The sequence below is a fragment of the Saccostrea echinata genome, unplaced genomic scaffold, assembly GCF_033153115.1.
Source record: "Saccostrea echinata isolate AGI-Se365-2 ecotype Australia unplaced genomic scaffold, CSIRO_AGI_Sech_v1 ptg000001l, whole genome shotgun sequence".
Lineage (NCBI taxonomy): Eukaryota > Metazoa > Mollusca > Bivalvia > Ostreida > Ostreidae > Saccostrea > Saccostrea echinata.
Window position 1 is genome coordinate 3,819,929 of NW_026889750.1, and position 24,256 is coordinate 3,844,184.

The following is a 24,256-nucleotide window of genomic DNA, read 5'->3' on the forward strand; positions in this document are numbered from 1 at the left end:
ACAATTTTGACCTTTTGACCTTGACCTTGGAGTTTGACCTACTTTTGAAAAACTTTAACTTTCAGGCTTGGCCATAACTTTTGAACAGTTGGTGCTAGGGCTTTCATATTTAACATGTCTATTCTTTGTGACAAGTCCTTTCTTTGGATACCAACCACTTTGACCCTTTGAACTTGACCTAGGAGTTTGACCTACTTTTGAAAAACTTTAACCTTGGCCATAACATTTAAACATTTATTTCTACGGCTTTCATACTTCACATGTGCATTCCTTGGGACAAGACTTTCCTTTGGATACCAACAATTTTGGCATTGACCTTGACCTTGGAGTTTGACTTACTTTTAAATAACTTTAACCTTGGCCATGATATGTGAACATTTGATTCTAGGGCTTTCAGATTTCACGAACATGTGTATCACTTGTGACAAGACCTTCCCTGGGGGCCCATTTGACCTTGACCTTGACGTTTAACTTACTTTTAAAAAACCATAACTTTTGAACAGTTGGAACTAGGGCTTTCAAATTTCACAGGTATATTCCTCGAGACAGACCTTTCTTTGGGTGCCAACATTTTTGATCTCTTGACCTGGAGTTTGACTTGCATTTGAGAAACTTTAACCTTAGCCATAAGCTGCTATACGGGGGCATCAGTGTTTCACAAACACATCTTGTTTTTTGTTTTTATCTTTTTGTATTTATTTTAAATATTTATCAATAAAATAGCTACATTTACAACATTTGTCACTGCTTCTTATGTATAAGATTTTTACGGATATTTGGGATTTACTAATTCTTCTAGATATAAACATATGTATGAAATGATGGCGGAGTAAAATATTCTTTGTAAACGAGGTCAGTAATACATTGTGTGAAATTTATGTAGCTAAAATCATTGAACTCTGTATGTATTTGATTGTATTGTTACTATTGTATTATATTTATTAGGGATAACAATTTGTAATCGGTTAACCGATTACTCGGTCGGAACGAATGTATATGTAATCGGTTAGAAAATCTGTAATCGGTTAGTCAAAAAATTAAAATATGTGTAAATTTTCTTAAAATTCACTTAACAATGTAAAAAAAAACCTCTGAATGTTGATAAGTTATAACGTTTTTATACATTTATTTCAGCTGATTGGGAGGTAATTACTTGAGGCTCTCTGGATTGAAATCGTTGGGGTACATCTAATTGGTCAGTCACTCTGTGAAGTCTTATTACTGTTTGAACACCCTGTTATTACCCAGCCTGTCCTGTATTTCTTCAGTGATATTAATTAAATCACCTTGGAGTATTGTGAACTGATAACAATGAGTATCACACCTGTCTTTCCTTTGCAATTATCAGTCAAATTATATTTTTAAACACACATTGTTTAAGTGATAGTTCAGACTCGGTTTCTGCTTATGATGACAATGCAGAATGGCCTTGTGTATCTTCTAGTCTGAAAAAATTATCAATGTCTTTGATATCTCACTCAAGGATGTTTCAAGGTTTTCTTTATTTTTGTTTCTTTGCCTTTTGAAATTGAAATAAAGTCTTTTAATGTGTACTGATCGAACATAAACAGAATATAACTAGAGTCTCTTCTTTTTGTTTCCTTGTGCATATGAACAAAGTTTACTTGAAAAAAAGTCAGAAAAATGTGTATTCGATACAATTAACCGGTTAATCGGTCAAAACATCTTGCGGTTAACCAATTAGCAATTCTGTATTTGATAGCCATCCCTAATATTTAAAAATAAATTGAAAAAAAAATTAACATGCATATGTGTACATCAACTAGTTTCTTGAAATGAAGATCACAGAAAAAGACAATTTCAAATGATTTATTTACAACTAGCTTTCCCAGTCCACATCACAGGCATTAGTTTGTAGATTATTGTACACTGATTTAATACAGTTTATAAGATGTCAACTGAAAGACAACTTTATTATGGCAAATTACTGCATAAACTGTATGCAAAATTAATATCAGGGCTGCTCATTACAATACTACAAAAATACAATGGTCTGGTTTTTCTATTTCTAAATACATACTACAGGGGTGATTTTTTTTTTTGGTACAGAAGTGAATGGAAACTGTATACATGTGAAATACAACCAACAATCCATGTGTTATGAATTATCCCGTGTCCCTTATCAGCAGTTTTAACAATTTCAAATTTTTTTCTTTCTTGTAAGACAGATGAAATTTGGCAAAACAACATTCTTTTTGTAGTCTACACACTTAAAATTGTTTATTATAACTTTTAAAACTGACATAACATTCAGTGCTTGGCTCTGAAGTACAGAAGTAAAAAGATATATATAAACAGCAGGTCAAAGAAAAGAAAAATTGCAGATGGTGAATATTTCAAACATCTACATATATATGCTAAATACATGTAGCATTTCATTTTTTGATCTCTCTTTGCTATGAAATTTATTACACATACAGTAAACATCAAAAGCTTAGAGCAGCATTTAAAATATTGAGTCTATGTGTAATTGCTCAAATTTTGTTGAAACCATTTTAAAACAGTTTCAAAAGAATTAGTCAATTCTGAATTTGATACACAGGATTCTATCACTGAGTTTTAACCACCAAGTAATTTACTTTCACTTTTAATTTATCACTCATGAAATTGATTGGTCATCTGCTGAGGTTGGCATGGGTGGTCTCCCTTCCTCACTTCCTGTGACCTCCATCTTTTCCTCTGACGTAGATTCTGTTTTATCTTCATTAAAGAATATGTTGTCCTCTTGGCTAACTGTGTTCTGTGGAGAACTGAAGCTAGACGTTCTGCTTTTTCTCTCTTCTTCATCAAGTTTCTCCATCTAAAACAAGCAGACAACTTTTATATCGATCAAATTTACAGTGCTTTTTTTTTTTTTTTCAAACTAACAAACATTATTCAAGTATATGAAAATTTATTTTGGCATACTGCAATTGAGTAATTCAGGTACAATTGAACATAGATATCTTGATCACTATGGACATGTCAAAGTGAGCTGGAGCCACCAAACACTTTTTCTTTGTGGGTTTTTTTTTTTAACCTCAGTGTCTTGGAACCTCAGATATCTCTGATTTTTCTTGGTCCCATAGAGTTCAAGTATAATGAAGTTTGACTGCATATTCTTCATGCAGACTTCTAAATCTTCCGATATACAGGTACATATAGTTTTTTTCTACATCAAATAATGCCCCGGGCCATTTATTACATAAGCAAAGAACTGATTGCCAGCCTTGTAATGATAAAACCAGAAGTCTCTGTCGAGACTGCAGCTCATCTGATTTGTACTTGTAACAAAGGACGAAAAAAGTAGTTTATTGCAATCAGATTAAATTGTAAGAGGAGTAGTGTTTTTGAAAGAATTTTAATTTACAGAAATTCTACTTTTAGAAACCATGGCAACACCGTACATCAAAATCAAAATGCAACAAAGGGAATAATTTATCTCAGAGTAGTTGTGTGCCAAGTAATATTACAATCAGACCAAAACTGTAGGAAGAGTAGCATTTTAAAAGAATTTCACAGAAATTTCTATTTTCATAACCATGGCAACATTGTCCATCCAAATCAAAAACTGATAAACAGAATTAAGTATCTTAGTGTAGACTACTTGTTTGCCAAGTTATACTGAAATTGGATCAAACTGTAGGAGGAGTAGCATTATGAAAAATTGTTTACAGACAGACAGCTAAATGGATAAATGAAGGACACCTTACGATCACATATGCTCTTCTAATCTCTGACAAGTAGAGCTAACGAAGTATTCAATATCATCTTGATACATGTACTTTAAAAAGAAATTTGATGCTTTTCAAACTAGCATTTTTTACCTCTTCATCAATTTTAGATATGTCCTCATTCATTGCTCTTTCAATGCTCTCTGCTAGATCTTTAAATTGTTGAACAGACTTGTTTGTCTGGTTCTCATCAGAATGACTGATAACACTGTATCCAGGTCCTATTCTCTGGTACCCCTGCCCTACACTTCCCCCTGCACCCCTGGTTTTCTCTAGATCCACTCCCATCTGCTCCTCTGGCTCTTCAGCAATTGACTCTTGGTGGACATTTGGGTTACAGAGAGTGTGCGAGTGACGTACATGTTGGTGCAAGTTTTCTGGGATGTCTTCCGGCATTTTCTCAATGTCAGGCATTGTTTTCAGTGAGTGTCCTTGCCCTGTGAATGCAGTCTGTTTGCTCTTATTTCCAACTGCTCCACTAAATGCACTAAACGACCCTTCACTCTGGGAGCCAAATATAGGTCTGGATTCTTCGGCTTTGCTCTCAACACCAGGTTCAATTTGAAAGTGTCCATATGGTTCCATACACAGTTCCAATCTGTTCTCTGCCTGATTATATCTGAATACCTTCAAATAAATTCAAACATCATCAAAATTATATACTTTATACAACTTTCATTTCACTCATTATTCCTTTCAGGTTTTCCAGTTAAAATCTGATTTTGCTCCATTCATCACCCAAATATTTATTTATGCCTATTGATTAAGGTACATTCAAAGGTTTTGTCCTCCCAAAGTGTAGTGAATCTACACTTTGTAAGAAAACTTTCATGTAAATTTCAAATTTTTCTGGCCCAGTGCTTCTTGAGAAGATTTTTTAAAACACCAACCCTCATTTTTACCTTTTCTTGATCTCCTCCCCTTCTATGAGGATGTGGTCCTTCATTTGAACAAATTTAAATACCCATTACCCGAAGATGCTTTGTGGCAAGTTTGATTGAAAATGGGCCAGTACTGCTTTAAGAGAAGAACTCAAAAAAGTTAACCAACTGAGAGAGGACAACAGAAACCTCGATCAGAAAAACTCTCTTGAGCCTTTGGCTCAAGTGAGCTAAAAAACATTGCCCCTTAGAAACATTTACACTAATGATGACTTGTATACTTTTTGCGAGTGCTTTACAAGTCTTACTGGTAAATAAACAAATGATTTTAATGAGTCTTATCTACTAGTGTAAGAATACTTACTTTTCCAGGTAGAGTGGGTAATGTGCAGTGTTTGCCATCTACTAGTCCTAGGTCACGCTCTACTTGTTTGTAGAACAATCCACCCACAGAAAATAAATGAGGCATGGTCTGTACATGGGTCCAAAGGTCGCGACCTTTTAGAGTAGCCATGATGGTAAGAGAGGCAACTGCAGCATCAAGGCTGTTACTACCTATTTTGAGAAAAAAAAGTAAAAGCCACTTTATTGACACACATCACAATTTGTACACAGAAAGAATCCAAATTTATATCATACTTTGTAAACTTCAATAAAGTAGCTGTCAGACAAAATGTTTCAAGAAAATATACTATAGTACTTGAAAATATGAGAGGGTAGTTGTTTTTTTTTTTAATTAGGTCCAGATTTTGCTGGACATGGGGACTGTAAATGAAAAATAAATATTACACGTATATGAAAAAATATATACAATCTTAATTTTGATTATTTACAATCTCCAGTGTTCTGACCTGCTTGATCATGGAAACTCTGAAGCAATGGTTCAAATGCTGGAGTATGGTGGATGTCCTCTTCAAAATTACTCCACTTTTGTTTGTGTTTGACGGGAGCAGAGGAGGAATGTTTAAGAGCTATAGAGCAACAGAAAAAACATTTCACGACTCATTTTCCATTTCAAAATAAATGTATCAGCCTACAAAATCATTTCTGTGAATAAACAGCAAAGCTGAGTCAGCTATGCTGATATGATGCTGCTTTATTAGTCGTAAGGAAAATCCATGTGATACTAGACCTACATATACATTACATATACACAATCTTTAAAGATGCTGTTGAAGTGTTTCACTACTATGAAGTACAGTAAAACATGTATAATAAACATGATTACGATGAATTGATGCTTACAGCAAAGTGATTTTCATTCCCTGCAGCTTCAAAATATATTCTGAACCTAACAGATATACTGAATTACACTGAAAACAAAACAAGATCAACCTTCACTTTGTTCTAAGCATGTTTTACTATACTATACAGATGACCTCAAAAATTTCTAGCTCAAATATTCCATTTTTTTTTTATTTCCATGCTCAAAATATGTAACAATTTTTTTTTATTTGAAAACAGAACCTTGAGCTTAAGTAACCTACAAATTTTAATGTTAGTTTTAGTTACACATTCGAAATTACCTTTATGCTCATGATGTGAACTCTCGGCTCCTGAGTCAGACAAAGAATGTACCATTGGAATGATTTCCAGTGATATTTTGTCTCCGTGAGCGAGTGGAATAGGCTCATTAATGTCCGAGTCTGAAGGTCTCTTTAATTCCTTGGGAGGAAATCCGATCCGTATTTTCTGTCTCTCCGGAGGAACTTTCACAGCCTTGTAGATCATGTTCTGAAGAGCTTCAAAATTAACTTGTCCTTCTACAGTCAACATAACCTACAATGTATGTATACAAAAATAGAAAATAAAACATTTTTTAAATAAAATAAATTCCATTACTTCAACGAAATAGAGGTTGCAATGAAAGTTTTCTGTATGAAAATTAACATTTGTTAACAGGTGTTGATTCAAAGTGTTGACCTTGACCATGCACCAAGTAACCCAACAATACATGGGTGTTTTCCTCTAACTATTAATAAATAGGTACTCTGCAGTTTAAATGTAGTTAAACACAGATATGAAATGGTCATAGCAATAATGTTAATCTTTGAAAAGTTCACACAAAAAATGTTGGTGTCTTCCTTTAACTGCCCTCCATCTATGTTGTGAATATATTGTCAAATAACATGTATGAACAATGGAAAATATTAGATAAATAATAATCTTTTGGTACTTAGGTACTAGGAACTTGAATAAAGATACACATAATTTAGGTAAAAATAACATTATTAAAGTAAAATCACTGAAGAACCCCTCCCCCCTCCCACTTTGGAATCACAGCTGGTTAACAGTTTACTGAGCAAACAGCTGTCAGTAAAGATACTAGTATTACTGGTAAACAAGACTATTATGGTGATACATTTGTACAATGTAATATAAAACTAACCTTCAACTCTGACTTTGTGATGTACATTTCATAGATAATAAAATGTAGCAATATATTAAACCTTCCATTACAGTATCCTTTTCAATACAATTTTAAACGAACCTGTCGGCCATCAGAGGTGGCTACCCGGACTTTCTTTTGACCAGAGGATTTATCCATTTCCATGGGAACTGGAGATGACTCCTTACTGTGTGCATGCTCCAGTTTTGGCTGCAAACAAAAACCATTGAATCTGATTTACAAAATCCATACACATATTCAAAACACAAGAAATTCAAGGACACAAATGATTCCTCATCAAACAATGTTTTTTGGGGGCACAGGTTTTTCAGATGAAGTTACCATTACCCACATGGTGCTTACGATGGAATTTTCCATTGATGGTATGTTTTAATTAATTAGAGCAGATGTTCTCCCTTAATGAAAGCTGAAAATGTTTTATCACTGTTCTTGTCTATATAAGTTTTATGTTTCACTAATTAAATTAGCAGGTGTATACAATCAATACTTCAAAAAACACCAGGACTTTTCAAGACGCAACTAAAGCATTGTCCCTAAAGATGAGATTCTCATTTGCACAAACACTAATTCTCAGTAGATCTCTCCTTTTAAGATGAATTTCTTCTATAATACACCAGGACATTTGTGAGATTATATTGCATTATACTGCACAAAGGAGAGACATCAAATGCCAGAATTAATTTATCTAAGGGAGAACGTAATTGAAGCACATTCAGTAAACTTGGCAGTGTGCATTTCATGTTGCAAGCATTACACTTAACAAATGACATGGTTAGATTTCCTTCAAGAAAATGTGCTCTATGTTGCAAATGTTTATAAATTACCTTAGAGGGACTAGATTTACTTGCTGAGGCAGACATCTCCTTTGATTTTTTTTGCTGGTGTTTTGGAGCTTGCGTTTCTATCTGCTTTTTAACCATTTTCTCCTTTTGGCTTACGGTCAGTTCCTCTTTGTGTAGAGTCTTTTGCTATATAAATTAAGATAAAAATGTCATTTTTACATGTATTGAATTAAAACAACTGTTCCTCAAAAATCAAGATTATGTAGTTGCGAGCCTAAATACCTCAAATTGAAGTATGCTTAAAGTAAAACGACCTTTTACAGATGAATGCAGATCTCTGCCTTATTGAAGAATTTTTCCATTTTTACTAAGGCCATTTTTAAAATAATGTAACTTAATAATAATAAACCCTCTCCTGACTCAAATAAATAAATAAAAAAAAAATAAAGCATTTCCTGGAAGTTTAAAAAAAATTAGTTGGGCCATTTTTAGCAAGTCAGTCGGGAGAGAGCAAACAAACAATTTTTTAAAGATGGCCTTACATATGTATGTTTCATATCAATTTTAGTATATTTTACCTTCTTAATACATATATATCATACAGAAATCCCTTTCCACGAAAAGTGAATCTCCTGCTACATGTACATATTGTGTCTGGTCAGTACATACCTTGTGTCCAGTTAGTATGATTTTGGATGGTTCTTCTGCTGACCAATCTGTGTCTTGGTAAGGGGACACAACTGCTGAACTTCCTCCCTCCCGATCTTTGACCTTTGGAGCAGTGTGACGCAATATAGTATCCACCACTCTTTGTACGAGGCGCTCACTGCCAAACTCTCCTATACAGATAATTTAAATTTGAACTATGAAAAGTCACAAAATCATATCTGGGCCATAATTTTCACCATTTATTGGAATAGGTTCAGACTTTAGTGCAATGTATGCTGATGTCCATGACCTACAATGAATGTTATGATTTTGTCTTAAAGTTACATCTCAAGGTCAAGGTCACTGGAATATGATATTAAGAATTTTGGGTAATAATTCCTTGTTTGTACTAAATGTATGTTGTTGATGATGACCTAAAGGTGTATCATGGTCTTGACCCAAGATCACATCTCAAAGTCAAGATTATGTCCTTTAAGTCACAAAGTGATTGCCAAGGGTATACTGTTACAGTAAATGTAATAATATTTAGGTGCTGCTTTCAGCAAAAACTGCTAAAAAGAATACACAGCCAAATGTAATTGTTTACAATTGGGGAAGAGGAAGACACTTTGTCTAAAAAAAAACATTTTTTTTTCGATGTAAAGCAATGTGAAATCCACATGGAAAGATCAATAATGTATTACACAGGTGTGACTTTACCTGGGAAGTGTTTCTGGACTAATTTTTGAGCTACTTCAAACACATTACTATTGAGAGTGACATCTGATTCATGCTGGAACCACACTACTTTTTCTGTTACAGTTTCTCCATTCCAGTCCATGGAGATGGGAAAACTAAAGGAAAATCAAGATTTGTATAATATAAACTGTGTGTTTCCTGATAATGTTTTGTTTTTTAAATGCAAGACATTGAAGAAATATCTGTTTTAAATATCTTCTGAAATATGCAACATACATGTACAAGTACATGCAACTTGATACAAACTCATATTTCACTTGTTCCTGTTATAAATATTCCAAGAGATATCTATATGATTAAAAAGTATTGTTGAAGTTTCTAAAACTCACATTTCTGGTAAGTTGTCATACTCCTTGCCATCCCAGTAATGTTTAAATCCACACATACAGCGACTGGATACAGCGGGGGTATTTGTTCTGTCTCCGTTCTCATAACAGATACTACCATCCCCGTTCACAAGTCGAATATTTTCACTGCAACAGAGACAGAAATGTACATGAACTGCTGTAAATTGAAATACTGAAAAAGAAATTTTATCAATACATCAATTTACCAGAGACACCAAGCCAAAGTGGCTGCAATTTTTATCAATTATTAACACATTTTCTATTAGGTACTGTATATAGGTCATGGATTTCATCAATAGATAAAAGTTCAGTGCCCTTGAATGACCCACAAAACGAGATAACAAAAAGTTAGGCTATAACAGATATCGACATTAGTGTTAATAAATTATTTAAATAAATTTGAAAAGGTAAATTTTAAATGCAATCAAGCAAGATAGCTGAAGCTAAATTGAAAAAAAAATCATTAAATGTGATGCTTTCATTGACATTATCAAACACTCTTGGAAAAAAGATAGATTAAAAGAATTAATGGCAAACTGCCAGCAATAATTCAAGAGGTGGATAAATACAATTAAATCTCTATAGAATAAAAAAAAATCAACAGGAAAATTTTTATGTGTGTCACAGTCATAACCTAGGTAGTTCACAAAAGATTCTAAAAATAATGAGACTGAGTTTCATCATAGAACAAAAATCAATGCAGGAAATCAAAATGAATGTATACTATACTGGGAAAAAATTAGTAACAAGATAAATCAATTAAACCATTTCCCCTTTTAGATAATTTACTGCAAACTGCAACCTCCAAGCCCTCTTGAATTCACCATCCCCAGACCACAGGCAGACAGCACTTGTATAGAAATCAGTTCAAAAAACCTGCTGCCCAACTCAATTAACATTGTAGGTATCATGCATAATACACTGTATATTGTTTAAGGTTTACATAGATAAAATTGTGATGTATTTGTCTTCAAAGAGGTGCAAATTTTAGGGGTTTTTTTTATTTGAGCAATAAATGAGGATATCAAATAACAGACAAGAAAAAAAAAACTTTTAGATGCCATATAAGTTAGTACCACAAAAAGTTTGGGGAAACAATTAATAAGAGAGACAAAAGGTAATTTGATGCATCAAAACAAGAAAATTTTGATTAGATTCAAATGAGTTCTACATGTGACAAAACTCATCCCTGCATAAATAAGATTAACAAATACACAGAAATTCCTTACCCTTGACAATATGAGCAGGTGCTTGGTTTACATCTAGTCAGTTCTGGTACGAGTTTATCCTGATCTTTATCATAACTACATATGGCTCCTGAAATTTACAAAATCAGCTGGATAATAACATCTAATTCACAACAAACTCAAACTCCAAAATCTCCCTCTCTGATACACTTAACAATATTATTCACATTTCCTGCTCTGAAAGAATAGTACTTCTTTTGCATTGATTTTTTTAAAGTCAAGAATATCCTTAATCCCGACAAGAAAGTCCCAAGACATCAAAATCCATCATCAGTCATTAAAAAAGATATAATAGGATTTTGTCTTCTGTGAGCCTTTTGTTTTCATACCTTGCTGTGGAAAGGAATACTTCTTGTCTGGTCTCAATTTCCCATACGTCTGCTCTGCTAAGTTGTAGAGACTTCCCCCTTTTCTGAACCACTCATCGTGTAACTGATACTCCATAATAGCCTCACAAGTCAGACACCGGTATAAGGCCTTTTTCTGAATAGCTTCCCTGGTTGTTTTTAAGACTTCTTCCATTCTAACACCCACCATACCTGTTAATTTAAAAATGGTGAACAAGGTAATTATTCTTTCTGATTCTGTTACCTTTGATGCACAAAATCAATATCATATTTTCATCATTGTAATTATTTTGATCTACAAGTTTATATGGCTATTTACACAGCTTTGTTAGATCAAAAATCCCTTCAACTTGAAAAGGATTTTTTTTAAAATCATTTCCTAGAGTTAAACACTTCTCTATTGGTGAAATATTCTATGAAGATCGAACTACATACTGTATATCATAAAGACAGTTACCTTATACCAGCATTCCTAATAAAAATGACAATCAAATATCACCTACTGAAGGTAATAAATATACCTATGTAAACTTCACTTATATTTACAGTGAAACATGTCAAAACAAGAGGTGCATGGTCCCCTACATCACATTGCTCTTACAGCAAAATGATTTTTATATAAGCATAAGATACCCCTAATTTGGCCTCAAACTTCAAGCTAATGACCTTGCTTAGATAAACTTGAACTAAATGAGGATGCTTGCACATAAATTTGATAATTTGTTGTTTTTCAAGACATTTAAAGATTTTATCTGTAGGTTTCTATGTCAAATGTTTGATTCTTCTAATGGTCCCAAATTTATGTTTATAAAAATGTATTTTATAATCCTGTGTAAAATACTGAACCTGTGTTATATTCAGGCCCCATCCTGGAAATGGGAGCCACATATTTTATGAACTTGAATTTACATTAAACGGAGCACTTGCATATTGATCTAAAAATTGATTACCTAGTCAGATATTTTTAAATACTTTATGGTTTTTACATCATACATGTATAATGCTTTACTAAGGTTACTAAGGTAATTAGGGAAACATATTGTTGCATTTGTCATAAAGTAAACATGGATTATCCAGTGTTTTCTACCAATTTATATCATAAAAATGTATACAGATCTCCATTTTTTTATATTTCCAATGCTATTTTCCTTATACAGATATTGGTACATGTACATCCATGCTGTAAAAAATTGACAACACAATTACATATTGTTTAAAAAAAAAATTAAAATTGTAAAAGAACACACATTAAGATTAAATTGATTATTCAAACCCTTTACAGTGCAATAAATCCTAAACTGGTTGATATTTACACAGATTTTCAAGATGTCCCAATGCACATAATTCACAAGGTTATAATGCACATATAGGCAAAGAAAATATTCCTTAAATGCCACAGGTGTGCTTCAGGTCTCAATTCTGGATTATATACATTACCTAGAGTTCTGTACAGGTATTGATGAGTGTCTGCCACAAGCTGAGGATGAACTCCATATTTATCCATGTAAACTTTTTCCATGGCTGATACAAGAGTCCTGATGTATTTATCCTGCCCATCATGAAAAGTTAATTAAAGCATTAACAGCACATCTAATCAATAAAATAATATGATTATGTTCATTCAGTCAGTATTACGCACCGTTATGTTCAAAACTGTCAAAGTCAATAGAAATGAAATGTCACAGGCAATTTGTAGATCTTTGTGTATGGAAAAATTCTCCATTAAGACAGCGCTTCACACTAATTAACAGACCATCAATCACTTATTTTTCAAAGAGTTCTTTTCAAATGACACATTTTCAAATTGCTGAAGTTAAAAGGCAGTCACCTTAAATCTCAATGCATTTTTTGAAATTTTCTACCAATAAGAGCTTTGTCTGCATGCATTCAAACAACCCGTGTTATTTATAGACCTATTGAGGAATGGTAATTTAAACTGTGTCATTTTTGGTTGGGTAGAAGATAGAAATCAATCAATCAGAAATAGTAGCATACAAAATAGATTCAAATGTCAGCATATAAAATGGGCATTTAAAATCCGGGTATTAAATGTGGACAATGCATTTACTCTGGAGAAACAACTATGCAGCACCCATTATCTCTCTCATATTCATGAATACAAATGTTGCTGTAAATTTCAAAAGTATTTTAATCCCTTTTTGTAGCAAATTGGACATTTTAATGCATCCAGGTTTAAGTCTATGACAGAAATTTTCAAAAGTATAAAATATCCTGAACTTCTTTGGCTGAAGCAAAAAATGCAGAAATAATAAAGTATCAAATCAATTCCCAGTGGCGGATTTAAGGGGGGACATCCCCCTCCTAAAACTTTCAAAGTTAGCGTAAATCATAGTTTCGTCGAGAAAATGTAAAAAGTCTACTCGGTAGACCTCATTTTTACCCACAAAATATCTAGAATCCAGGAGCTTCTGGGAGCTTCGCCCCCTGGCCCCCACCAGGGCTTCGCCCTGGACTTACTGGGGGCCTCAAGGTGGCCCCCAGACCCCCTGCCTACTTTTGTGCCTCTCCCTAACTTCAACTAGATCCGCACCTGATTCCTACTTTAACAAGTGGGACATATTATGATTGGTTATGTGTAACATACACTGGTTTGAAAAAAAAAGAAAACCTTTGTTTTGAAGTTGATTTGGCCCGGGTAACAAAATATTTATGAACATGAGAGGCAAGTTATAAGACACTCCTATATCCATCACAGTATGTAGCTTTAGGAGATATAAGAAATATGTCTACTATTAAAAGTTTCCCAAAAATATACAAAATATACAACTGTCTCATAGAATCTGAATATTGAGTACTTACTGAGAGACACTTATTTCCACCTATGACACAGCAGCCTTTCTCGTTGAAGTCGATGTACTTATCAATTTGAACAGAGGGCAGACCCCAGGCTCTCTGGATCATATAACGGGGCAGGAGGGGCTGCTCCTTTCCTGCAAGAAAAAATGTTTCAGTAAAATTTATGTATTGCTTTGAAATTGTGATGATCAGTCTTAAACTTAATACCTGTATTCTGTGCCTTGTTGTCTTAAAACAGATTTCTACTATGCTGCTTAAATTAAAAACTTTTTACCTGACGTGACATCAGTGGAATATGACCACAGTCAAAGACTTGGAAAGTCTGTATGGTAGAGTGTAGAATCAACAAAGGTAAGGGAATATTACTAGTATTCTTACTGAATGCATTAATAATTAAACAGTTTCAAAAACAAAGGTTAATATATGTAATCTGTCATAGAACAATACAGCTCATGAATAATTCTAAAGTCAGCTTTAGGACTATGACAGGGAAACAAGAGTCTAGTACATATGTATATATCTGAAAATGAAAAATTAGCAATTTTGATAAGGTACTTTGTGCATAGTTTTGATGGTAAAACAAAAACAATACACAAGATAAACATACAATCTGAATTTGAATTTTTCAAGTCCTTGACATGACCTTTAAAGTTTTGACCTTTGAGCTGAAGGTGAGAGTACAGAGAAAACTAGGGGAATACTGAACTTTTTGAGATCAGACACATTTTGTTGATTGAGTGCTTGTGACCCTGATTGCTGACTTTTTCAGATAATTTGCATAATAATGAAGTCTCCCTTCACCTTTGATGCCAACCAGTGGTATATAATGGTTCCTCCCCATGCTACTCCAGGCAATACACAATGGTTTGTTCAGGACACCATCCTTGCTCTTACACTCTTCTGGGGGCAACAGGCCAGGTAAAAACACACCTGTAAACAAATAAACAAGTGAGTTGAAGTCCCAACCTTATTTTCTTTACATTATTTTAACCTCAGAGTCTATAACCATGATAACCTACTGATATCTAGAAGTTATTTCTGGGTCCTTTCAACTTTGAGATAAGGTTTGACTGAATCTATTCATAATTATCAATATCATTGATAAATTCCATTCCTCTTTAAGCTTTTCTTGTCTCTTGTATTTTAATAAGACTGACTTAAAGGCATTCACAGTAAAGAGTCTTATGGGTGGTGTGGATGAGACTTAAAACTGTTAAAGTGTCAAAATCTTGCCACAGAACACGTCAAGCAGATGCTATAGTATATATATCTACAGCTAAGCATGTATCAGCACATTCAAGAACACTTACAAGTAAATCTTTTCTTTTTTTAAAGGAAAGCCAAGAATTATAATAGACAGTTTAACAGCAGAAATAGCTAACCTACTTCAATGCCAATTACTCAAAGTAAACTAAACAATGTGGATGGACGTTTATCTCAGAACTGACGGAATTGATTGTTACTAAGGTATCTTTTTTTTTATGGCTCCACTATTAAAATTATCTATGTCAAGGACAAAGAAGATAGATTCACACAATAAGAGAAACAGGAAAAATAAAGCTCTTGAAAAAAGGAAAGATAAGTCAAATATTTAATAGACCAACATCACTTAATGAACACTTACTTACTTAAATAGCTAAGTGTATATCATTTCCTCATTCAAATGTTTGAAAAAGTAATTTCCAAGCAAGAGGGAGCACATGTAAACATAATTGAGATTGTTAGGCCCAAGTACAGGGTCTATGATTAAAGCATACAAAATATGACCTTGATATCTCTAATTGTGACCATGACCTAATGAGTTGCACTTCAATGCCTAAAAAATTATATGAAGTCTCCCTTGTAATGTAGTCAAAAAGTTATATAAATGTAAAGTTGAGGCCAAATTACTATACAGATAATTCCCAATCCTCATTTTAATTTTGGATCTTATGTTTTATTCACATTCAAAGACTATTCTATTTTTCCTGCATCTATATAAAGACCTAAAAAAACATACGATTTTAGGCTTAAAAAATATAGTTTTTTCAAGTTTTTAAATTAATTAAATACCACATACAAAATAAATAATATATATATGGAATATAATAAATATTTCCTCATTTGACATTACACTATATGAGGCAAGGCAGATCATTATGCATTTACATGATGTAAACTTTTTGAAAATTTGAATAGTAATTTTTATTACAGATTACCTGTATAAACAAGATGAATGCATTACAAGCAAATTCAGACACAAATGTCACCAACTCATCTGATCATAAATCTAAAACATGTAGCATTCACAATCTTATATTTTAATTTCTGTTAATATGCCCATAAAGTAAAAAATGAAAATGATGTTTTGTGTTTGTTTGCCATATTATTCAGACTATCTCTTGCAATGATCAAGAAAACACAACAAATGAATTTCCAAAACTTCTGACAGCAAAATTAAAAAGTCCTGTCAATTACAAAATAGAAATATGTCCATAGGACATGAATGCCCCACACAGGGTTCATTAGTTATGCAGCATGAAAATATGAATTAATGTTTGAAGAAAATATCTTGAATAGTTTCTTTAAAACTGAGTTTTATACAAAATAAATAGTAAAGTCACAGGTCATTGGGAAAGTCTAGGGGGAAAAAAATGGACATAGTTAATTCTCACCAAATAATGTATCAGTGCATGAGCTTACATAAAAAAAATCTTGAATAGTTTTTTTGAAACTGAGTTAAACACAAATTTGAGAAAAGTGAGGTCATCAAAAGAAACTTAGGTCAAGGTTGAAAAATGTTCATGAAGTCGAATAGCTCTCTTCAATATGTATCTGCATATGAAGTCTGACAAAAATAACTTCATTTGGTTCTTTTAAACTTAGCTGAACACAAATTTGAAAATAAAAGTGAGGTCAAATGTAAAAGGAAAGGTCAGGGTAAAAAATGTTGATGCAATTGAACAGCTCTAATCAATATGCATAAGCATATGAATTTTGACAAAATACTTTGAATAGTTTCTTTGAAATTTAGCTTAACACAAATTTCAAGTCAAGGTCAAAGTAAAGGTCAAGGTCAAAAATATTGAGGCAATTAAACACCTCTCATCAATATGTATAAGCATATAAAGATTGATAAAAATATCTTGAATAGTTTCTTTGGCAGTTAAGCACAAATATGAAGTCAAGATCAAAGGAAAGGTCAAGGTCAAAAATACTGATGCAATTGAACAGCTCTCATCAATATGTATAAGTATATAAGGTTTGATAAAAACATCTTTAAGTTTCTTTGAAACTGAGATAATCACTAATTTAAGAGAGTAGTATCAAGGTCAAAGGAAAGGTCAAGGTCAAAAATGTTGATAAAGTTGAATAGTTTGTATCAGTATGTATGTGTATTACCATATAAGATTTTTAAAATTATCTTGAATAGTTTCTTTGAAACTGAGCTAAACACTAATTTAAGAAAGTGAGTCACCCACGTGGCGCAGTGGTTAGAGCGTTTGCTCTAGAATCACGGAGTAAGGAGTTGATCCTTATGTCGCGGGTTCGAATCCAACTGTGGGATGTGGAGACCGGTCCTTCCGATGAGACCATATAAATTGAGGTCCCGTGTCACAGAAGGTGCTGGCACGAAAAAGATCCCTCATTGCTCAAGGGACTTGAGTGCCGAGTATAGGTCAAAATTTGCAGCACTCCACTGGCAAATGGTGGAATCTCCATATTGAGTGAAAAATTTTCGAGAGGGACGTTAAACAACAATAAACAAACAAACAAATAAGAAACGTGAGGTCAAGGTCAAAGGGAAAGTCAAGGTCAAAAATTTTGATGCAGTTGAATAGTATCAATATGTATCAGCATGAAAGCTTTAATAGAAATATCTTGAATAGTTTTACCAGCCGTGTGAAATATCATAACTGTGTTAATTTGTTTTACAATTTTTTCTTAAATTTATGAAAAATGATCTCTGGTTCTCAACATCTTTTGTTTCTTGTGTGGATGTGTACACCTGCCAATATTTCAGCTGGGATTAGGCAACATTCATTTTTATAATGTTTATCTTGTAATAAGGTTACCTTATATACAACACTAGGGGAAAATACCTTCCAACTGCTCTGGTAACTAGCTGTCAATATGGTTAAATAAGGGGGGATATCTCATGCTATCAAACATGAGCTACTCCTTGGAAAAAGTTTGAAAGAAGTTAAAAATATGTTCAATAAGAAATGAACATCAGCTAAGAGAATTAACTCTACAACAGTTTTTATCACAAGGACCTGGAGTAACTTTTCTTGAGCATGTTGAGTGCACTCTTCTTTATAAAAGTTTGATATACAGTAAAACAAGCTTATAGCAAACACACTTGCAATGAATTGACACTTACAATGAAGTGATTTTCATTTCCTGTGACTTTAAAATATAAATTGTAAACTTAACCATGTTAACTGACACAACAAATTACACTTATAACAAAGCAAAATTGTCCATCCCTGGTACTTGGTTATAAGCGTGTTTTACTGTAGTCCAAATCTTGTGAAATTTTTTTTTGTTCAATTTTCAACTGAAAGGAAAAGAAATAATGCAACCTAATGTAACAGATATGCTCACTTTTTGTCAGAGTGATCAATGCCTCCTTTTTTGCTAACATTCCCTTAACTCATGCTTCTTTTTTTAATAACAAAATTCATTGTTCCAAGACTTTGACCTGCAATGGTCTATCATATCTCGCTGTCCCCAGGCCCTATAGACTTAATGTGTCTCCAATAACAAAGAGTTCCTATATAATTGGCAAGTGCTATAATAGTTATTGATAAATCACTATATTTTCTTTACCATGTTTCAAACATTTCCATCTTCAATAATAATTTGTGTCAAATTAGGGTAAACTAAATTTGTTTGATTTTCATGTTTATCTCCAGCATCTGAGGGGAAAATGTCAAAATTATAGAAAAATCCAGCAGAGACCATTCTCCCTTAATTGTGGGGTTCATACTTACCAGAATAATCCCCTGAGCTCTGAATTCCACTGATAGAATCTAACAGGATAATAGGTCTTCTCAAAACATTTGCCAGTCCAAACACATGGATATTCCTCAGACCCAGAGGCTCCCCATCCTGAGGCACAAAATCAGGGTCACATTCTTTAATGATTGAATCCCACTCATCCACATCAATAAAATCACAAAAAAGATCCTTATAGGTGGTCAGGTTTGACTGAAAATGGTTCAGGAGGTTCACTCTCAAAGCATACCAAAATAGTTCTCGTCCAACCAAAGCTCTTGACACAGCATGCACAAGGCAGTGACCATCTCCATCGGCATGAATGGGAACCAGTCTACTCTCATTATCGTTAGCCTCCTTAATTACATTAAGAGTGTCGGCAAGATACTGGGCACTTCCTGTCCTGTCCCTCCCATAACCAATAATGTCCAGATTCTCCTCCTCAATGAGAAAGGCCCTATCCCCTAAAATCTTCCCACAGTCCAGGATTGCTGGTTGTCCAAGCTCTGTCAGCAGTTTGGCTGCCCCTGTGTTCTTGTCCATACCATATCTTGTCAAGATTGGTGACACAATTTTACACACATAATTAGAAAGACCTAGCACTTTCACATTGTCTGCACCTTTTTTAGGTTTCACATTTCCAAGAAGAAGGTTTTTCAGAATGTTATGAAAAGCAACCTTCGGATTTGTAACTTCAGCCACATTTTTGATTGCTGATTTTTCATGTCTCTGACCACAGCTAGTACACTCAATGCTTTTATCATAAGATGGGAAATAGAGTTTGGCTTTACACTGTTCATCAGGACATGTCCCATACAACATTTTATAGGAGTCTGAAGACGTATCAGCTGATGATTTTTTCATGTTTACTTCTTCTAAGTAATCTGTGTTGCTCTGTAATTAAATATAAAAATTATTATAACCACAGAATTATAAAATATCTATGTGTATATTTTAATTTAAAAACTTATTTAACATTGTTATGCATTTTTGAAAATGTTTTTAAAACATTCCTTCCCCAAATGTTTCTTGAAATTAACCTTCCATCAATAGTAAATCTGAAATACAACATTATAAAAATTGATTTTCATATTTAATTCGAATTCCTAATTCTACATTTTTAAATGCCATAAAAGTAGCCTCTTCTGCTTAATGTTTTTTTTAATCATGCACATGATGTAGAGGCATCAAAAAAGCATCTTTGTGGTATGTTAAAACAGAATATTTGAAGCGAGTTAGAGAGTTTAATTGCAAGTCTGTGCTTAAGGGACTTGCACCTTCTATCAATCCCATACACATAAACAAGGATGTTTTTTTTTATGTATGAGCTTCTTAAATCTTTACAATACATAAATATGTCCTGGACAAGAATATATAAACTTCAACCCCCCCCCCCCCCCCCAATCTTGTCTTTATGACCTTAAATTAGGATCATGACACATGGTCATGTGCATCACAGTGCATGTCTGCATTACAAAGTTGCAGATCAAGGAAAAAATTACAGTTCATATCCCTGTAATCTTGATTTTTTTTAAATGATCTTGAAACAGGGTCTTAACACCTGGTCATATGCAACCGTTGACGCAAAACAGAGGAGGGGAGGGGGAGGTGGTAGAGAATCAATATTCTTTCTCTATAAAGAACCTCATCATCACATGTACATCCAAAGCAAGATAATTGATAACTGATGAAAAATATATATATTTCTGTCATAAGAATGAAGATTTTAGGATGATCAAACTTATTTTTAATTTCAAATGAATGACAGGAAAAGATAGTCACTATTCAGGATATTCCAAAATACTTCAGGAAGACTGCTTCTACATGTTATATGTACCGTATACAACATTTAGAATAATTGTAATCCTTTATGGAAATTAATTATTTAGTAAACATTAAAGCCATGGTCAACTCTGACGTATAACACTGCATATAAAATTATATTAAATTCTACAATTTAATGGGATGAATATGGAAAGTTGCAAAAGAAAGATTTGATATATGAGACATTAATGGACATATATCCAAAACAGACTTTCATAGTTCTCCACTGGCATGACTTAGACTAGAAACATTAAAATACATGCAACAGTCTTTGGGGTGGGGTGGAGGTGGGGTTGGGGGCTTGAAGATTGAATTTCATTAAGTCTATCAGCAATTCAGTAGCAAATAATAATAGAGACTGACTACTTTAACCTAGATATCACTAATAACAATGCAGAAAGATATACCGGTAAATGTCAACATGGTGGAGAAATTTAATATGAAAAAAAATAAATTTTTCCTTCATTTTGATTAACATTTTGTAACAGGAGAGGAGAAAAATGTGACGGACCAGACCGAGATTCGAACCCGGGCCCCCTGAATCTCCAGTCAGGTGTTCTACCAACTGAGCTATCTGGCCACTGACGATTAAACCCATCTGAGGGCCACATTCCTCCCTCCTTAAAGGTCTTTGGCCCCCAAAGACACCAACCCAGGCTCTTCCCTGGCAGGTCTTTCAACTGTCACTTCCAGGGCATGGCACGACACCAAATGTAACAGGAAAGAAGAAAAATGTGACGGACCAGACTGGGATTCAAACCCAGGCCCCCTGAATCTCCAGTCAGGTGCTCTACCAACTGAGCTATCTGGCTACTGGCAATCAAACCTGTTTGATCGCCACATTTCCCTTTGGAAATCATGAATTCAAATGTTGTGTCACTGTTGTATGTGATACAAAGTTAAATAAAATATATAATGATGCACAACTTCAAACATGTACCATCTTTATTGTCACATCAAAACTAAATAAAGAAACCCAGGTTTTTCAAATTAACAACAGAACCAACCTGAACCATGGTATACAATCGGGATACCCGGATTGCCCCCTCACTAACTCAGCTACACACACAAATAAGATTGCAGTTTTATCAAAAATTGTTAAAGAATGAGCTGTATTTTTTCCTGCTACAGTAACAGCATGAACATAATTTGCTGCAGTTTGGTGATAGCCTGACTAAAGGCAAAATTAGAATATTCAAAGTATGTTCATAACACCAATAGTTTAATATTCTCTTTATGGTACCATTTGATCTATTGTGAATATATATAAATTGTGCATGCACTGTTTGCATGTATATATAATACTGTATAATATATACTGAGAACCCCTCCCCTCCCCATTTTTAGGAGGGGGGCAGTCTGGACTCACAAGATATGAAAACCATTCATACCAAATCAAAATGGACATAAACATAATTAAATGATATGACATATAATAATTACAGATATAGTTATAGAAAATACACAATAAAGAGTATTTTAAAGTTTCATACGTAGACATGTATTATCATTATTAAATCAATATAAATCTGCATATTTTATTAATACTTAATATGTAAACATTTGCACTTTTATAAATGCAATATACATCTGAACATATAAGATATACCTGACACATCAACATGAGGCAGCAAGAGTCAGTGCTAGAAGATATGTTAAAAAGAAATCCACTTTTGCCTCATGTAGAATAAACAGATACATAATATATGGAGAAAAGCGTAAAGATTGTATGATGAACCGCATGTGTAAATCATATTAAACTGCAATGAACGATGGACAGCAAGAGTCAGTGCTGAAAGATAGTATATTATTAATTATTTAATTAAATCACTTCTGCCCAATGCAGAGTATATATAATAATGTACACATTTTAACAAGTTAACATACTGAACTAGCAATTAAAAGAAAATGAAAGTTAAATATACATATGTGACTACAAAATTTTTTAACTACATATATATGACTTATAGTTTACACAGTGTACAGTTTACACCAGTCAGGGGTGAGACTAAAAAATGTCATTCTGAAAAATGATGGATAATCGTCATGTTTACTGACTTGGTATTTTCGTCATTTTTGTCAATATAACTTACTATCGTCATATTTTCATTTTCAACTTAATAATTCTTCTATCCTGGTTACATAAAAGCGAATTTTGAATTCACCACTGAAAGAAGAGTGTTTACGTGAGTTTCATTGCTGCCGATCACATGCGTTAGAACATTAACATGGAAGGTAAAGTTATTATTTTAGCGGTAAAATGTTGAATTTTGGTAGAACTAATTCACCACTTTTACATGGCTTTTAGCCCTTATAAAAACATACAGTACACCATCTGGAAGAATACATATTATATACTTGTAGAGAAAAATCTGGACAAAAAGTTAAAACAATAAAAAAGTAGTGCACCCCGTAAAACAAGCGAAATATTTCAGTGCGCTCAGACCCTCCATTTTGGTAAAAAGACGAAATATCATCATTTTCGTCTTCTTTGCTATTTTATGCAAATAAATTGACAACTAACTCTTCCACTCTTAGTTTTGCTTTGGAAATTTGTAATGTCAACATAACCAGTATTGTAGTCAACTGTATTTGAGAAATGAAGTTTGTTTACGATGTTTTTTGTCCTTTTTTTTTTTTGGTTGGTGGATCTATCATTTTTTAAAGAGAGGTAACTCAGTATTCTAGAAACACTCTATATTTTTATGACTGTTTTTGTCATTTTCTTAAAAATGATGAGTTTTAGTCATAATAAAAATTTTATTTTATGACTAGAAATCGTCATTTTAAAATTTCAGTCTCACCACTGACTGTACACAGCACATAAACATATTCACTCTGACACAGTCCATCAACCATAAAAAAGTTGGCTATTTATAGACATGCTATTAAAAAGGTGACACCTCATTGAAATCGATTCTTGATAGACGATGGCATGGACAATATAATAAAAAATGGCTATGTATAGATTCTACCTTTTTAATTTGCAATTGGGACTGTAATTTGATTAATGCTTCACAGCTTTTTATTTATATTTTTTACTTTAAAGAAATTTTAGTCCCATGAAACATACAGTGTTCGTCGTTTGTTATTTAACATAAACTTCTACTGAGCAAAGAAACCCAAGCGGCAAATATTCTAGAAAGTCTGTAGTGAAAATATTGTATGTAATTTATGATAAAGTCAAAGAAACGCAGAAGAAAATCTGCCATTTTCACTTACATTACATTTATCTGTTGCTCCTTGGTATTCTGTTGAAAAATGTAATTTTTGGTACCTGGACCTGTCATTAATTGTAATTCATTGAAATTTCACCACATAAAATTCTTCTTTCGCTTTCATTTTTTCAAGATGGATGTCAAACCAAGACATTTCGTGTCAAAAATGATTCGATTTTTTTTTTTACATCCGAAAAAAGTCAGATAAAATATAGATGTTTAGCATTAAATACACTCTCTTAGATGCATAATTTGGTCAACA

The 24,256-nt window shown here is 33.2% G+C and overlaps 1 protein-coding gene across 1 annotated transcript; it reads right to left on the reverse strand.

The window, feature by feature from the left end:
- Nucleotides 1–1,814: 1,814 nt before the first annotated feature.
- On the reverse strand, nucleotides 1,815–24,130 carry LOC133183419 (deubiquitinating protein VCPIP1-like). Its single transcript, XM_061318383.1, has 17 exons — nucleotides 23,999–24,130; nucleotides 18,949–19,846; nucleotides 14,774–14,902; nucleotides 13,976–14,106; nucleotides 12,593–12,704; nucleotides 11,138–11,347; nucleotides 10,791–10,878; nucleotides 9,544–9,687; nucleotides 9,176–9,309; nucleotides 8,477–8,646; nucleotides 7,850–7,993; nucleotides 7,107–7,214; nucleotides 6,142–6,394; nucleotides 5,467–5,586; nucleotides 4,980–5,170; nucleotides 3,828–4,361; nucleotides 1,815–2,821 (listed from the first exon to the last, which is right to left on the reverse strand). Exons 2-17 carry the CDS (start codon nucleotides 19,814–19,816, stop codon nucleotides 2,621–2,623), a joined length of 3,537 nt encoding a protein of 1,178 aa, XP_061174367.1. The 5' UTR covers nucleotides 19,817–19,846; nucleotides 23,999–24,130; the 3' UTR covers nucleotides 1,815–2,620.
- Nucleotides 24,131–24,256: the final 126 nt, after the last annotated feature.

Excerpts from the sequence above, each read along its gene's own strand:
- LOC133183419 (XM_061318383.1), bottom strand. The coding sequence starts at position 19,816 with ATGAAAAAATCATCAGCTGATACGTCTTCAGACTCCTATAAAATGTTG. Across the intron at positions 14,903-18,948 it reads GAGCTCAGGGGATTATTCTG|GTGTGTTTTTACCTGGCCTG; the intron begins GTAAGTATGAAC and ends ATTTGTTTACAG. Across the intron at positions 4,362-4,979 it reads TACCCACTCTACCTGGAAAA|GTATTCAGATATAATCAGGC; the intron begins GTAAGTATTCTT and ends ATTTATTTGAAG.